Here is an 18,235-nt window from a genome sequence, read left to right as displayed (position 1 = left end):
GGTGAAAGGCAAAATTGGTGCAAGCACTTGAAAGTTTACAAATAATGCTGCTTTTTTTTTTTTTTTCAGTAGGGGAATATCCAAAATTGCGTGAGGGGCAGAAAATAAATGGGTTTAGAAAACCTCAATTAAAGGAATAGCTGTAAAATAAAGGTTTTGTCATCATTGTACTGTTCATAATTATACTTGGTGTGGCTCTTGGAGAAATGCTAACTGAAACTTTGTTCCATAGGAATGCTGGCACAGTGAGGCAGTTGCTGGAGTCAAAGAGGAATATAGGAGAGAGCACACCAGCAACTTTTCAAGCCCCTGTGAATGCAGGTAAGAAACTGCCTATGGACTATAAACACACTTCTTAAAAGTTTTACTGGTTTCCGTTAAACAAGTAACTAACTGAATGGAGCAAAACTGGGGTTTATGGCTGCTTTTTTTTTTTCTGGCATCAAAAATTTTTTTTTTTTTTAGCTTCCTACCACATTCCCAGTCTATATTTGTGTAGTGTGCTGTCATGGTTTCCCTTACTAGGTAAGGGAAAAAATGTGTTGATTTGGCCAACCAGAACATGCGGATAAATGAGATGCTTCAGCAGACTGCTTGCTGGGTATGGCAGCAAAACTTGCCGTCTCTCAGCTGCTGAGAAGTGAAGCATATGACTCACAGGCCATTTTTTTTGTACTTGATCATAGTGGGGTGCTAATAGCTTCCCTTTTACTAAATGGCTACTGAGGTTGAATGGGGAACTAAAGGAAGTCATAAGCCCTAATTCTTAAGGAAATCAAGTCGGAAAATGGAATTCCTAGATTAGAATTTTATAGAGAGCGTAGAATCAAAACCACTGTTAATTACATTCGTTGTAGTTACACATCCTTGGTTTTAAAAATAGTTTATCTAATATTCAGTGCTGAATCTTTTCCACAGAATCATCTCATAGTAGACATATACTGGCTTTCTGTATCATATTGTGCTCCTGATCTATAGATTTAATCCTGAAATGTTGTTGCATAAAAGCGAGTACCTTCTCTGACACATTAATCCTTGGTTTCAGTAGAACCTTCTGGATACAAGGTCCTATACAAAGCAATTTAGTCATAACTGACTTAGTTTTCCCTCTCTTGTGTTTTCCACCATTCCTCTCTTGTGTTCTACCATTTCTGTAATGAGTGTTTAAAATGCTGTATTTCATGTGTTTTCGACAGTTAGAACTTGGATCTTTCTTGAAGTCTGTTTGTGTCATAGTTTTTGGTGTATCCTAATTTTTTGCCATTTATATATAGTTCTTTCAAACAGAAGTACAATATTGACTGTATCTTTAACGAGGCTAGTTCTACGAGTGTAGGACAGAAAAAGGGTATCGATAGCCTTTCTTTGAAAAACAGTTAATCATATACAACATTTTTCTCAGAATCATAGAGTGGTTTGGGCTGGAAGGGACCTTTTAAAGATCACCTAGTCCAACCCCCCTGCTATGGGACAGGACATCTTTCACTAGATCAGGTTGCTCAAAGTCCTGTCCAACCTGACTTTGAACACTTAAAATGATAGGGCATTCACAACTTCTCCAGACAACCTGTTCCAGTGACTCACCATCCTCATCGTAAATTGTTTCCATTTGTTGTATTGGAATGAAACTTCCCACTTGATTAAAATACTTAATTTTATTTTTCTTAATTTTTTTTTTTGATGTAGTGCCAGCTTCCAGTCTTGCTGCTCCTCCAACAGTTGTCAGTGGACATCCTAAACCTCAGACTCCAGTGACCTCCACCAGCTCTTTGACAACAACAGTTCTTCCTGCAGCTAACACAGCTACGGTTGTAGGCACTAACCAAGTGCCCAGTGGCAGCACTCAGTCAGTGTCTGTCTCATTGCAGTCTTTGCCTGTAATCTTGCATGTACCTGTTGCAGTGTCATCCCAGCCTCAGCTCCTGCAAGGCCACACAGGGACTTTGTTAACTAACCAACAGTCAGGCAACGTTGAATTTATATCCGTACAAAGCTCATCTACAGTTGGTAGCCTTACCAAAACTACAGTGTCTTTGGCATCAACTAACCCAACTAAACCAAATAACGGCCCGTCTGTGCCCAGTCCTGGTATTCAAAGGAACTCTCCAGCCAGTGCTGGATCAATAGGCACAACATTGGCTGTACAGGCTGTTTCCACTGCACATCCTGTTGCCCAGGCCACAAGGACTTCTTTGCCCACAGTGGGTACTTCAGGACTTTATAATGCTACCAACAGCCGAGCTCCCCTACAGATGAAGATTCCCCTCTCTGCATTTAGTAGTACAGCTCCCATTGAACCACCCACCATTACCGCACCCAGAGTTGGTAAGTTGTGCTTGAATGTTGACAGCGGGAAAGGAGAACAGTTGTCAAAGGGAAACACAAAACTCCACTCCTGTGGAAATTTGTTTGTTAGTGTATTTTATTGAGATGGCTTTTTTTTTCTGGGTTGCCTTTCTGTTGAAATTGTCAAGATCAAAATCATCTCTGTCATAGATGTGTTTCAGCCGTTGTTGGAAATCGTCTCTCCTTAGATGGAGTCAGCAGTATGGCTCTGTAAGCTTTCTTTTATTTAGAACTTGATTTATAGCGTTCCTAGCATGAAATCAGAAACTCCCATTCTGCCATTAACAAATTGGTATATTATTTTTAATACAGCCTCTCAAAATAATCTGTCTGCCTTTCTAAGCAAGGACATACTGAAAGGAAAGCATAATCATTAACTTAATTTTCACAACACTTAAAAGTAAACACAATGGGGGGAAAAACGCAACTGAATACTACCGTAGTCCCAACGAAGTACATTTATTGTATTTAGTATAAAACCTCTGAACACTATGAATGTTCAAATATGGTATCTAGATTAATTATTTTAAAATACTTTCCATTTAAAATACTTTCCATCTTTGGCCATGACATGATGATTCTCTGCACTTTTGATTTACCTTGAAGACTTTTTTCTAAGAGGTCCTCAAGATTTCTGAGCGAGTTGGAATTATAGCAAGTTTCTCATTGGCACAGTGTAATGTTAAAATGAAGTCAAGCAGAGCTTGACATCAGAACTGGTTCTATTTAATTTTCCCATCTCTAAGTTACCTATGTTAAAATACATCTTCCATAGGGTTGGACAGTTATATCCTTAGTCTTGATTTTTAGCTCTAAAGCTAATATAATGATTTAATGCAACATAAAAAGGGTTGTGACAGATCAGGCACAGTGACCAAAGGAAGGGCCTGTGTGTCCAAAAATGTCTTACTTTCTGCAGTTCATGTAGCCTTAGTGTATATACCTTAGTAGTTTTCTCACTAGAATTGAAAGACTGCTTTGGGTGAGCACTGTTGGTGATAAGGTCTGGTTAAAATGCAAAGGAATGAGAAGGGAGAATTTGAATCTAAATTTTTACCTTAAATACTCCAGCAACTTCTGCTATAGTTGCTAGTGTAGATAAGTGTTTGGCTGAGACAATACTCAGTCTCCCTGCACAAATCGCCTCAGTTAGGTATTTTCAGTCTGTTTAACCATCCTTTGCTCAGTCAAATTTTTGTACAAAAACATTGAATAATGGTAACTTTTTTTCAGTTTAATATCTTGTCAGTTTACATACAGAGAGAGGAGGATTTGGAGTTACGCTTTGTCCTCCAGTAAACAAGGGAATTGTTCATAAAAAATTTTGCGTGTACTGTCAGACTTCCAGGGAGAGGAACATGTACTACTTCTAGGCTGGAAAGTGCCATTTTGCTTTTCTGTATCTTCTGTTCCCTCTGAAAAATGCTGGTAATCAAGCTTGAATACTTACAAGTGAAAATTAGGGCTGAAAAATGTTTAATGTGCCACATACTGAATGTTTAGTATCAAACAATTTTGAATATTGCCTCCAAATTTGTATAGTGGATAGCAATATCTGGTGCTGATTAGATACTGCAAATGAACAATTTCTTGACCCCTCAGAAAACCAGACAAGCAGGCCAACAACAGATACTTCGGCAAACAAGCGAACTGCTGAGGGAACAACACAGGTAGGTTGTTGATTATGTCTCTATATAAAATCCTAAAGTTACAATCCACAGGAGAAAAGTTCTTTACCTTTATTGCTCGTAGTGAAACAATTTTAGTTTCTTTTTTGTGCCATCCTTTCTAGTTTCTGTCCATTTGTATTTTTCTTCTTCTTCTGACCCAGAGTATTACTTGGAGTGTGAGCTTCTGATAATCTTTTCAGAAGTTTTCTGATGGAGTTTATGTAAGTAGATGAGTTAGTAATTCAGGAGCACACTAAAAACTTGTCTGATGCAACAGAGCTAACATACAAAAGAAAACCCTGCCCAGTTTTTGTCTGAAGGGCTTGAACTTAAAGCTACAAATATTTTGTAAATTATTGCAGCGCTCTCATTTCAGCACTGATCCAGAAGTTAATAAGAATTGGGGTTCTAATATTTCATTGCCTCATGTCATAGGAAAAAAAAAAAAGGAAAAGAAACTTTCTTCAGGAATAGCTTCATGACAAAGGAGAACTTGCAGTACTTCTGGATTCCTCGTATAAGATTTGTTGAACTTGCTTTGAAATTTAAAGGTTGACATTAAGCTATTTAAAATTATTCATAATTAATTTTACTTTTGCATACAGATATTTCACAAAGCACCTCATAGTTACATTGCTGTTAACTGGAAGTTGTTTTATTTAGAGGTATAAAATTAATTTCTTCTAGCCAAAATTCCCACATTTGGTAGTGTTTCACAGTACAGTTAAATCTGAATTGTATTTCAAAGCAAGAAGAAAATATGCTGGACAAGATTCTGGTTTTCACCTGTCGCAGAAATAGTCTGGCAAAGATAACTGGTATTATAAGAGTATAAACTGTGCCTCACTCTACCTTTTTATTAAGGCATTTCATAAAGAATGGTTGTTTGAAACTTCATTTTTCAAAGATACCTGTGGATTATAGCTATTAAAACATTTGTCAGTACTTGATATGTAGGAAATTCAGTACCAGAATGGATGACAGATAGACGGTTTTAACATTTAATTTTCAATATAAGCTGCATATTTTGGAATTTTTCTTCTTCGGTAGAGCCTGAAACCCGGAAAAGATTTTGGAAAGACAGATTGTGTGATAGTGGTATTTAGCAATGGAAGGTGAGCAGGAGGGAAATAAGGCACGTGATGCTTTCCGGTTTTCAGTCTTCTCTTATAGTGTATGTTTCTAGGTTGGCTTTCAGTAAAATCAGTTAAAGCATGTGTAATGCCATGGTTAATAAAGAAGGACCTGATGCATTTTAATTGGCTAGTGAGGTATGGAATTGACATGCCATATCATTTGAAAAATCCAGTTAATGCCACCTGCTTTTTGTTATGTAAAATCCAAAATATTATGTATTACTCCGCACTTCACAGCTCTCAGAACAAAAAGTAGTTCGCTGTGTGCCGTATACCTGTGGCATATTTGATGGTACAACTTTGATCAATTGTTTCGAAAAGCAGTTGAAACAGGAAGAGACTTCATCAGAAAATAAAGAAGCGGTAGAAGCAGCACAGACGAATTTTAACTTCCCCGAGGATGTCCTCTTTGGCTTGGAGGAAGAGGAAGAGGATGCTAAGAGCATCAAAAACACCCACAAGCAGACTGGCTGGGCAGCTAACCTATTAAAACAATGGCTGGCCAAAAATGGCAAGGATCCCAGCTTTGAATTGGTCCCAGTAAGTGAACTCAATGATATCTTAAGAGAGTTTTATTACACAGTGAGGAATCATGATGGAAATACCTACAGTGTGGCAAGCTACAAGTCAATGCGTGCTGGCTTAAACCGGCATCTCAAAATGCCACCTTATAATCGCCAGATTTGCTTAATGAAGGACAAAGAGTTTGCTAGTGCAAACATGGTATTTGTGAGCGTGCTGAAGATGCTGCGCATGCAGGGGAAGGATGAGACTCACCACCATCCTCCTATAGCTGCTGAGGACTTGCGTAAGATTAAACAATCCGGTGTGCTGGGATTGCACAGCCCGCTGGCACTCGTCAACAAGGTGTGGTTTGATTTGCAATTGCATTTTGCCAAACGAGGGAGGGAAATTTTAAGAGATCTGGCTCCAGATGCTTTTGTTGTTGAGAAGGACAAGAACGGGCGTCGATATGCTATGTTTAGGTATCCTGGCAAAGGAAAAAATGGAGAAGATCCTCATAAAATGGGTAAAATGTATGATATGCCAGGGGACCCAAACTGTCCTGTCTTTTCCTTGGAGCTTTATTTGTCTAAGTTGCCTCCAGAGCCCCCTGCCTTTTACCTGCATCCTTTAAAGCTAACGTCAGAGCAAATGCAAGAACAGCCCGTCTGGTACAAAAGAGAACCGATGGGTGTGAACTACTTAGGTACCATGATGCCCAGGATAAGTGTGGCAGCCAGGCTCTCTCAACGATATACCAATCATTCGCTCCGAACTACCACCATCCAGCTACTGTGCGAAGCAGGACTGGGGCCTAGAGAAATAATGGCAGTGACGGGCCATCGCTCCGAGTCTGCTATTAGACACTACTGGGGAGCTGCGGAAGTTCGCTACAGGGCTTGGTCAGATATAATGGAGAATAACTCCCCCAATTACCTATATAGCAAGATCCCAAATGAAGCGATAAAAGAATCGCTATCTGGTGCCTCCACCTCTTCTATAAACCATGTTGTTCTAGAACAAAGCAAAATTTTATTCCCTAAGAAATCTGTGGTGCCAGCTGACACCAGTTCTGTGACTTTAGTCCCTGAGGGACACCCATCTCTGAAATCCAAAAGCCCTGTCTTGTTGAACCACAGTTCTTCCAAGGTGTTTCTCCCCAAGAACATGGCCAGTGGGAAGATTCAAGGCTGTTGTAACGAACCTGTCTTTATAAAGCGTGTGATAAAACAAGAACCAATGACTTGATGCTTCTGTAATGGAACTGATTTCAAATGAATTGCTAAAATGGAAAAATTATCAGATTTGTTTTTTCACTTGGTCTACTAACGGAATTTCTTACGGTCTAGTTCAGCAAGAAGTATCCTGTTCGCACTCCTGAAGTGAGCTATGGAACAGAAACTTAAACAGAGCAGGGCTTGGAGTTTGTATGACTTTCTGTGGCAGCTGGGACTCTTAAGTGGCTGAGCAGAGCTATTTTAAAAAAAGTGAAAGGGAGATATTGATTTCCACTTAGCTGAAGAGCTGTGCTTTCTTCACTAAGTGCATGGCTTTTATATTTTGTGAAGAGTGTATTTATTATACCATTTTGTGCCTGCTGGCACTAATGTAGCATCTTACAAATCAAGTACTTGATTACTGAAGAGCATGGAGAAAGTAGAAGCTCAATGAAATAGACACAGATACACTACAAATATATACATATGCATGAAAACACCTGGAATTGCTTGACCACTGTCACCCTCTCTATTCAAATTGTTATCAGACCTACCAGAGGATTGTGCCTTTTTTTTATTATTTTTTAAAAACATTCTTCTGAATTTATTTTTTCTGTGAGCTACAAATCTGCATAGCAGGTCTTTTCCGATTTAAAATTTGTGGCTAAGATTTCAGTCATTCTGTTCTCCAAAGGCACTATTTGATAAAAAAAAAATATTAAAATTAGGATCTCTGCAGTTGTGCATGAAATGGGGAAAACTTTCTCAAAATTGGAGCTGAGAACAGGTTTGTTGCTTCAAAGGCGAGTAATCAGAGTTGAAGCGTTGACTCTGTATGTGCTTATCTTGTGAGAGGGGGTTTTTTGTACTTCCTCTCACCTACCCCTTCCATTACATTTCACGTTGTCTTTGCACTGTAGTCAGCATAGTCTTTGTCAGTATAGTATAATTCACAAGAAGCACATCCTGTTCTTCCCCACCAAACCCTATCCAAATATTATTTTTGGTTTTAACTTCTTTAGATGAGTTCACTATAGTAAACTGATACTACCGTTACGTTTTCCATAGGAGATTTTTACAGGTTAGAAATCCTCAGGATAGTGGATGTGAATTTTGTCAGAGAAATGAAATTGTAGTTTGAAAGGCTGTTTAGTGAAGAAAGATTACAAATTAGGAGGACTAGTCGTAGTTCATTTTTAATGAATCACACTTGAGAATCTAACTCATGGTTTGTCTCTGCTATTCTATGCCATGGTTTTCACCAGAGATTCTGACAAATAGAGAGATCTTCCTGTAAATAAAAATGGAAAACTGGTCATCAGATCACAAATTATGGTAGGTCCGCTTTGGAAGAAGAAACAGTGTAGCATGTAAACTGTTTTCCATTATATTAACTGAATGAAATAAGAATGATTTTGTCCTTTTCAAATGCATGTGTGTATGCGTGTACACACGCGCAACCCACACGCGGTTTATCACACTAAGGACTTCACTGGAAAGCGTGTGTGTTGCTCAGCAGTGGATGAAATGGAGAAAAATCCCATCTGAAATAACAAATTGACTACAATAAACCCTTAATTCTGTGGAGAACTTCCTTGGTGTGAAAGGCTTTCAGATATCAAATGAGATTTATCAGTTTGTTGTAGTCTGAACAGAGGACTCAATGTCTGAACTTTGGAGTTTTTTCTTGGCTGATAATGTTTACCTTTGTGGCCTTGGGTAGGTTATTCATACTTACTGCATCACATTTCCAAAGCGTAAGACCAGCACAGAGTGTTCCATTTTTCTGACGGATCATGTTAAAGACTAAAAGGTTTTGAAAGTGCTATATTTATCTTACGTATTGTGTTTACAGTCACTTTTATTTGCTGCTGTTAGAATGATTGAGCTAGTTGATCAGATATAATTGTTAATATAGAAGTTACTTCTGCACAATCCTACACTTCCTTAGTTGCAGCGTTAACTTACGACATAGATGACTAGAGGAAGGAAATCGTGGATCCAGGACTTCAGTTTTGTCAAGCCTGGAGTAAATCAGATGGAAATGGTAGAGAAAGTAATCCTTTTCAATGGCTAGAGAGAAGAAAAAATGAAAGGCAAACAGTTCTCAAAATATAGAAGTGTGCAGTTACTTATTCCGGGATATTTTAGTAACACAGATTTCCAAATTTTAGGGATTCATAGAATTCATTCAGCCAGACTAGCAAACCTAATTTCTTGTTTGAAGAGACTTACTCCGAACTTTCACCAAGATGGCTATGTATTATTTTTAAAAAAAAAAAAAAAAAAAAAAAAAATCCTGACTTTGTCTCAGGTAGTTGTTTGATCCAGCATACTGGCATTGAACACTTATCCTGCAGAAACAAGAAAAGTATGTTGCCAGGAGATGATTCTTTTTTGTTCCCTCTTGCTGCATACTGTGGTCATACTGACCACATGCCCTGCTCTGGTCCCAACCGCATCTAGGTAACTTACTGTAACAGCATATTGCTGATAGTTTTATTCCCTAACACAAATCTAGTTGGTGATTTAAACTGAAAAAGGGACTCTTTTGGCCAATCTGTGTGTGTGTATATGATTCTTTTTAATTACCATTTGGCTTCTAACTTGACTTCCATTCTGTTGGCTCATAATTCGTTATTTTTGGCTTCTCATTTGTTAAATTCTAATTCTATTGGTACCAAACTATACAATCTCCTCTTATGACCTTCAGTTTGAACCTGATACTTCAAAGCTACTGACTGCAGTATTACTAGCTTTTTACTTTTGTATGGGAGGAATTTTTTTTGAAAATGAGAAAAAGCATTCCTGGTTTGGGCTGGAAGTATTATTGCTTCACAATAGCTGGAGTCGGTGTTCACTAAGTTTTACGCTATATTTGAATTAATTCTAATTAATAGAATATATTTCTAACCTTCCAGAACTGAAAAATCTTTCTCCTGTTCCCCCTCCCACCCAGTGTTAAATGAATCTTTTCTACATGTTATTTCCTTTCTAGAAAAGCTGAAGTAGGCAAACGGAATGGGGGTTTTGTTGCTTACGTAAAGCGAACTTCGGCTATGTGTACAGTAATGTGGGCAGCAAGGGGCCTCTTCCTTTTCTTTTTTTTCTTTTTCCTTTTTTTTTTTAAAACTGAGATAAAATTTCAAGTCAATCCTGTTTATTGCAGTACTGCTTATGCTGTGTGAGCATCCTGAATTCTATCAAAATGGACATGAATTGGACTCCTCAGTGGCAGTATCAGCAGAGAACCTCAAACAGCAGGATAACTGAGTTTCTTCTTTTTTTTTTTTTCTCCCTTTCCATTATATTTCCATTATAGGTGAAGCATGTTGGTGAACCAATAGGTTAAGTACAGTTTGTTTGTCTAAACTTTAAATTTAGACTTTAGCTATAAACTTAATACAAAATTCTTAATCATAATTTAGAGTTCACTTTAAAAATCTGAATATAACAAATAAACTCTGAAAGAAATTCATCATCTGTCGCTCTTGAATTTTCTAATTAGATCTTTTCCCTAAAATAAGAACATTTCGGTTGGAAAAAAACCCCTGCACTTAGCTGTAACCAAGTCAACTAAACTAATTTTTTAAATAATGGCTGACATTTCATTGATTAAATTCCATTTCCCTTGATGGAGGTGACTCTGAAAACAGTGGGGAATGACTGGAACTTTATATAATACATCCATATATTTAGTTTTGCATCTCATTTTCGTAACGAAGCTTTGGTACTGGTACTGTGAATCTAGAACATGGGTTTTCTGTGCTTTTTCCTGATAAGTTTGGAAATCTCTGCTGTTACTTCAAGGAGTACCCTAATTACTTTTCATTTTTATTAAGTTGGCGCAGTATTTTACAATATGTTACATTTTTTAGTCTTTTATTGCTATTTAAGTAATTCCTCCCCCCTGTAAGGTACTGTGGTCTACACTGTGGTGATGTAGAAGGTAAATACTCTTCACTGTCTGCACTTTCTCTGTGCCTCCTGAAGAGCTCCATTGCGCACAATGTCAAATACTTTAAGGCATTGGAAGGATGCTTTGAAATTGAATGTGTTCTTGGCTTTGTTATGTTTTTAGTCTGGTACATCTCTTTTTGGTTATCCTAAACTATCAGCTTCTCAATAGTTATATACTGTTTAGGTCAGTATAGTCAAAGTTTTCAGTAAGCAGCGTGGACGTATGGTTTTGGTGTATTACTGCTGCTCCTTTTTCAGCCTTCCTCCGCTTCTTGCTCCGAAAGGAATGGCTACAGGGATGTGGGAGGGGGCATCTTGCTATGTTTGTGTTAGTCTCACAACTTTTTTTTTTTTTCCTGGATACACAGAAATTTAAGTATTATTCAATCCCAGTCATTCTACCAACAGCTGATCCAGTGCCTCAGGTCCTAGAATTGCATTTCTGAAGACATGACAAGCACTTTTAATGTATTGGGTAAATATTATTGTTATGGAGGCAAAGGCATTTTTAATTATATAATAAATCTATAGAATGGTTTTTAAGTATTTTATTATGAATCCCAGTTATAGGTACAGGATTTATATATATTATATATAATATATAAATATAGCTATGGTATACTGAGGGAATCTATGAAAGCAGCTTTTATTATGTTGTGACGTAAAATAATAGTGAACAAATTTGAATGGGGTTGGATGTTTTAAAAATAGCTGGCGTAAAGTCAGTCTGTTCAAGAATGATTATGTTATGTTTATTAAAACACCAGGTAAAGCGAGTAGTCCTTTCTTCCCTGTTCCCCACTGCAGGTGCACCTTATCCTTTTATGGACTAAATCTTCTTTCAGTCTAAATTTCATCTGTGCATTTCACCTTTTCAGCTAATACCATTTTTTAAAAAAAAAAAAAAAAAAAAAAAAAAAACAAAAAGAGAAATCCACCAGTGTCTTATCCATTTCCCATTGTTTCTGACATGCCTTGATTTGTTTGGTTGAACTACAGTTTACTTGAAGCTATTTTGCTGACTATTGGAAATTCATCTGGTAAAATGTTAATAAAGTACACTTATAACTCCTATCCCTTTACTTTGCAATGTGTAACAAACTTTGTGAATGTCTGTTGGGAAACAATGTGAACAAAGTGGATATGTCAGCTTACGATTTAAAAGCAGCTCTTAAATCTATATTGTTGAAACATTATTGATGAATGTTTCCTTGCATTTCATGGTTTTGTCACTGGAAATAAACGTGCATAATTATATATGTAAAACAGGATATTTGATTTTTGTCTCTGACCCTTGGGTTGTGTTTGTGCTGTTTAAAACGCAACTAGCTCTCATCTGTGAGGTGGAACCTTTACCTGAGACTAATTAGAAATGTAGATTGTAAAGATGTTAGCAGGACAGTTTAAAAGTCATACAAGAATGGACTCACTTGAATTTTGTTCCTTATAACAGCCACTCAATTCAGCTACATGACGTCCCGGTGGGAATTTTTCACATAATTTTTTATTTCATTTTTTAAAGTGGTTTGTCTTTCCCTGAGACCATATCTGTGCTACCCAGAGCACTCTCAGTTACTGAGAGTGGCTTTCAATAAGTAAATAGACTTGTGTTTTGTAGACTCCAACTTGTCATTTTGAGCCAAAAAATTGAGAGGAATATTAAAACAATCTAACTGATTATATCATTACACCAGACATGGATAATAGCTTTTAAAAGCTGCATTAAACTAATCTGAAAAGTACTATAAATAGAATACATTTACTGGTTAATAAGATGATCTTCCATCATCCAAGATGGCCATCCCACATAATACTGCTGGGAAACTCTGAGTGGGCTCTGGGGAGACAAGGTAGATGTTTCACCTTAAAAGAGTAAGAACCAGTAGAGAGATGTGTGTGGGCACAAGTGTATGTATGTTTTTATTATATACCCTTTTAACTGTTTCATTATGGAAAAACAAAGTCACAGCAGTAGAGAAATACTTTGAGAATTGGGTCAAGTGTTCCTTTGTGGCTTTTAGTTCGGATTATTATTGCTAGTGCCTAAAAACCGGCATTTCTGGCAACCAATCTCTGGCAGCCTTCTTGATTTATTATTTTTATTAATAGGGGTGGCAGAACCAATGTCTGCTGTTCGCACCAAAGAAGTGAGAGGGTATATAATACATAGGGGTTACTAGGACTGGTTATTCTTCTTTTTTTTTCCATGTTTGCAATGTTCTTGTTCTGTAGGAGGTGTTGCACAGCACTGATTAAGAGTAAGGGAACAGAGGAATGTTGTAAATGCAATACATAAAATGTCTGTTAATAGTGTTTGAGTATTATACAAGTACGCAGCCACACACTATCAAAACATATATTACAGCCCAGTGAAATTTTGTTAGTGCACACTGTGATCTCAGTAAAATGGTGACTCTATTGCATTATCATTTTCATTTTGGTAAGAGATGACAGATACATTTAGTACCTGGTGAAATAAATTTTCATGACAGCTTTGCAAGGCTGGAATAATTACTTCAATTTTATGGGAGTTACTGCATTGGAAAAAATAACTGTTAAGGAGTGATAAGTCTGACATTGAAGCAGTTAGTGACTGAAATATGCTTCAAAATGTATTAAAAAAAATAATTTCCACAGCTGCTTTGATTTGTGTTTGAAATCTGTATTTTTGTATATGGATGGCTAAAAACGTATTATGGGCCTTACAATTATGCATACAAACACAGAATCACCACCCTCCCCACACACACACCCCCAGTTCCCAGGACATACCTTTAACATCGCTCCCCATAATGTAAGATTAATTTTGCTATTATATAACGCCGTGGTGCGTCGTGTATGACTGTGGTGGTGGGATGCTTCATGGATTTTCTGTTTTACAACCCCCAGCATTTTTTCTGTTTTGTTACTGTAGAAACGGTTAATAATAAAATTGTCTGCACTGTGTCAGTGTGCCACAAGTAATCTTCAGAATTTTGATCTTTACTACCCTGGAATTAATTTTTATTTTGCACTGTATTTTTTTGTTGTTGCATTTTTTTCCCCCCTCATTTTTCACTTCTACATACTGAAATGTTCTTTTATGAAAAGCAGGTGGCATTACAATGAATAGCATTGTTATCTCTGTGTGATGAACTGAACCGTGGCGTTATATAATACCAAAACCTTTTCTAAATCGTATATATCATACATGAATAGAGAAGTACATATTCAGAACTTTCTTCAAAATACCAACATTTACCTTTTGATTTTTCATGTGGTACAATACATGTGCATGTGTGTATTTGTGCTGTTATATAAAGTGATGTAAGAGCTAACGTTTGTTGTTCAATTTGAGTTTTAGAGATTTCTTTCCCAGTTTTCTTCAGTAGTTTGCCATTGACGTGTATGTGCTGTGATGTTCTAACTACTCCTTTCTTTGTTAAATTTCACAGTTGTGGTTATGATGGGAGATTTTCTCAACCTCATGTCTGCCATATGTGCTTTGGCCTTTAAATTCAGTCTCCTTCCTTGTATTTATTTTCCTCGTGGAATTGGAATAGCATTTTTACACACACACACGCCCCTTTTTTCTTTCTCTCTTTTTTTTTTTTTCAAAGTTACAAATGATAAATCAACATGATTTACAGCAGTGCTGAGCTGAAAAACTTGCAAAGCTAAGGTGATATTCTTTCTCCCACCACAGTGTATTTTACAACAGTGTGAAATGGTCTCAGCATGTGGAAAAACGTAAAAAAAAAAAGGTAGCAGCCTGTCTTGGTGTCCCTACTTTCCCAGAGGCAGATGAGGAAACTGCTTCAGAATCACTTCAACACCAGAGACAGCCCTTCATTTTATTGCAAGGCTGATTCCTTTCTGATTTCCTTTTATTAATTTACTATTGACTCTAGTGTGTAGGTTAATTATTAGATATTGCAGTCAATGACATATGGGATATAATGACAGTCTTCCAAATGAAAGAAGAAAGTTCTTAATTACACAGCATTCACATCGGTTTAATTGCAAATCTTAATCATGACTTCAAATTCAGGTGACCCTGTTGACTGTATTTATGCATTTTTACCATGTTCTAGGGTTTTTATTACTTCTAGGAATTATTTTTCTACTGTACTTTTTCAAATTTCTATAATATCCATATGGCATTGGTTCTAGAAAGTTACTGTGCAATTCTTTTCTTCCTCAAGGAAAACTGTACGACTGCTGCTTTTTCCTAGCACTTCTCCCCGCAAGTAAATCTTATTTGTCAGTACATCTATTTCTCAGTACTTTATTTGTTAAAAATACTTTTGTGGCTGGGATTGTAAGAAAGCAGGTGTTCTGTTGTCATAGTATATGCAGCGGAAAAAGCATGAAATTCTGAGTATAGGTCATTTTTACCAATTCTTTGTAGAAGATCCTGACTTGAAGTGTAATTACTGTAATATGAAAAGAGATTTCATGTAAGAAATTAAAACAAAGACTATTTCTAGTAGTTTCCATGGTAAAAATACCTGAAAATTTTCAGATTTTTTTCTTTTACAGAAGAATCAGTCCTCTAGATCACTTTTCAGCAAAAGTTTTGCAGCTAGTAGAACACATAGAAATACGAATTTCTAGTACTAATTCAAGTGGAGAAAAATGCACAAATCTGAATAGTTGCATTCATTTTTATACATACTTCCCATTATTTTATCTTCCATATGCACTATAAAACATGGTTAACTGTATGGTTCAGTTTGTGATGTTGCAACTTCCAGGTTGTAGAAAGTTACTTCATCAGCTGTGGATAAAACAGGTCCAAAATGGCAGTGTGAATGACAGTATTTTGGAGGATTTCCACTTACTTGGAGTTTAAAGACATATACATTAAGATAAGTGAGCTGTTAAGAAGGGTGGAAAAGGGAGTTCGGCAGTTTACATTTCTTTTAAAACCCAATGTAAACTTTTTTTTTGGTTTGATAACTAGAAACTACCCAGATGCTGCTGTAAACAATCAGATTTATGTCCCACTTCTGGTCTGTTTGGAGACTGGTGCTCTGGTTCTGAGAAATGATCAAATGGTGGTTTTGAGGGTTGTGGTTTTGTTTGGTTTGGGTTTTTTGTAACTGTGATCTTTAAATAGATAGAGATCACTTCGTATTACTGTGAGTATTTTACTTCTGTTCCAGCTTATTTGATATTCAAAGGCCACTGAATTGTCTGTTTTTCAGACTTGCTAGGCAATATCTGAACTAAAGCACCAGGCGTATGTTTTGGGTTCTCATTAAATGGTTTTAACTATTTCTCTAGTGTGACCGTACTGATGAAAAGGTGTTATGATTGCATCATCTGCATCTGTGCTCTTCTGCAGAGATCAGATGAAGCAGGTTCAGGTTTTTGGCTTCCTGTGTTTGGAGACAGCCAAAAACCAGTAGCAGACCAGAATGCTTTGACTTTGCTTTTCTGCGTTACCAGCTTCTGCCCAAACGCTTGCTGAAATCTAATATTAGGAGCTGAAAGACTTGTGTGAAGGTGGTTCATACGTGACTGAAAGTCCAGTATCAGGCTTCCCTTCACCTTCATCAGGGCTGCAAGCCTTCTTAAGCTGGTTTCAAATTTTGTTCAGAGCAACATGTCTGAATCTCCTCCTCTGAAGTGTGACACGGCAGTCTCCTCCTTAGAATCCCATTCCCTTCTTTTTACAGAAGCAATAGCAGTTGTTTCTAGCCTTCCCTCAAACACAGCTCTGTTGTAAACTGGAGTTTTCACAAGTTCTTGTGGCAACAAAAATTTCCCTGAGAAATTCCCCTAAATTTCATTCAAGGGAGATACATGGTTGGTGAACTAGGAGAATCTAGTTGGGGCAGCTGGGGAGTGAGGGCTTCACGGTGTGCTGTGCGTGGAGTACAGCATCTTGGAGTATCTGGAATGTGTATGTGCCCTGGAACCAGGACTCTGGGGGATGTACCATGGAGCACCACTCAAAATGCTGCTCTGCAGATCTGCAACTTCTAGTGTGGGTTGTGGAAAGAACTTTGCTACTTACGGATAGTTCCTGTTGAGGAGGTTGGTACCACAGTTGTTTAGTAGAAAGCTTTGAATAGCACAGCTAACTACAAGAAGGTCTTTCCTCCCGAGAAGTGCATGTATGAGACCACGTCAGCTGACTGGATTTATCATTTAATAGTTGCCTGTTTAACTAACTCAAGATTTTGGCCTTCCAGAGACACTGAAATAGAAAATACGTGCAGTGATGCTTGCTGACTTGGAAATTCAAAGAATGTTCTTAGCTGGCATGGTTAAGTAGGGCTTCAAAACAGTTAGTTCTCATAGAGAGTATTTTTTTAAGGATTTAAATTTTTCCTTGCAGAGGGAAAAATGAAAGGATATTACTTCAGACTAATGTATTTTATAGAGGGAAGAAATGAATAGCTTAGTGGGTTTGTTGGGTTTTTTTTCTCCAGTCTCCATTTTTCAGTCTGCTTTCTTCTGGCAGAGAGACCCATAGTTCAAAAATACACATCATTGACTGGGAAGATTATCAAGTTGGAATGAAATTCCTCTTGACTTCATGCTAATCAAGTAATCATTGATTATTCGAATGAGCCTTTTATCTTAAGCTTCAAGTGGGTAAATCAGCTCATCATACCAAGAAAACTGAAGCTGGAAAGTTTTTTGAAATAAAAATCATTCAACCAAAGAATTATACGGTTAATAAATCCAAAAGTTGTTTCTCTGTGTATAGCAAAGATAGAATCTCTATAGAGATCACTTCTATCACCTGTGAACATACCCAAGTAGTTAGATAGTTCTTTCTGAAATTGTGTATCATGTAGGTTATTAGCACAATTTCATCAGTGGCAGCATTAGAACTTAAGGCAAGAAGAAATCAGGTTATAATTGGTATGTAATGAAGGGATCAGTCATGTCAGGCACTCCAAATTCAGTGACCAATAATTTGGACACAGTTTTTGTTTACGTTTAGTAATCATCCGATATCTCTTCCCCTCTCCTGAAAGCCTTGTCTTTGTGAGAATTGTCTTTAGGACCTCCTTAAATGCTTAGTTTTACCCAAAGGAAAGGTCACAGAGCAGATACATAGAGCAGATAATCTCAGTGTTTAGGTTTTTGGCATCTGTCCCCATCTGTCTGTGCAGAAAAATCTCTAATCTTCGTAGGATTTATCATGTTGGCATTTGTACAGGCCACGTGGTGCCGATAACTTACGCTTTTTTCCGTGTTAATTGTTATGAGATTTTGATAACTACGTTGCTTTCCTAACCCTTTGTCTGTCCTGGGGAACCTGGTTCATTCTAAACCATAAATTGGTAGCAGTTTGGTCCAACAATAAATTATCATCTCTTCTACAAAACCAAAACAGCCTCCCCCCAGCCTGAACAGCCAGGAGACAGCAATTGATCCAGAAGATGAATCTTGTTCAGTG

General features: G+C 37.2%; 1 protein-coding gene across 9 annotated transcripts in view; it reads left to right on the top strand.

Annotated features, from left to right (window-relative positions):
* ATF7IP (activating transcription factor 7 interacting protein) overlaps positions 1 to 18,235 on the top strand; it is a 109,738-nt gene that overhangs the window by 69,003 nt on the left and 22,500 nt on the right. For 5 of the 9 annotated variants that reach the window (XM_063322592.1, XM_063322593.1, XM_063322591.1 and 2 more), the window contains exons 8-11: positions 233 to 321; positions 1,687 to 2,325; positions 3,949 to 4,016; positions 5,477 to 12,099. In XM_063322592.1, the coding sequence (XP_063178662.1) occupies positions 233 to 321; positions 1,687 to 2,325; positions 3,949 to 4,016; positions 5,477 to 6,904 (2,224 nt within the window). In that variant the 3' untranslated portion in view covers positions 6,905 to 12,099. Of the gene's footprint in view, positions 1 to 232; positions 322 to 1,686; positions 2,326 to 3,948; positions 4,017 to 5,476; positions 12,100 to 18,235 lie in introns of those variants that run through there. The other 4 variants (XM_063322599.1, XM_063322597.1, XM_063322600.1 and 1 more) reach the window with 1 other exon arrangement.

This window comes from Chroicocephalus ridibundus, chromosome 1 (assembly GCF_963924245.1).
Source record: "Chroicocephalus ridibundus chromosome 1, bChrRid1.1, whole genome shotgun sequence".
NCBI lineage: Eukaryota > Metazoa > Chordata > Aves > Charadriiformes > Laridae > Chroicocephalus > Chroicocephalus ridibundus.
This window is presented reverse-complemented; position numbering and strand designations above follow the sequence as displayed.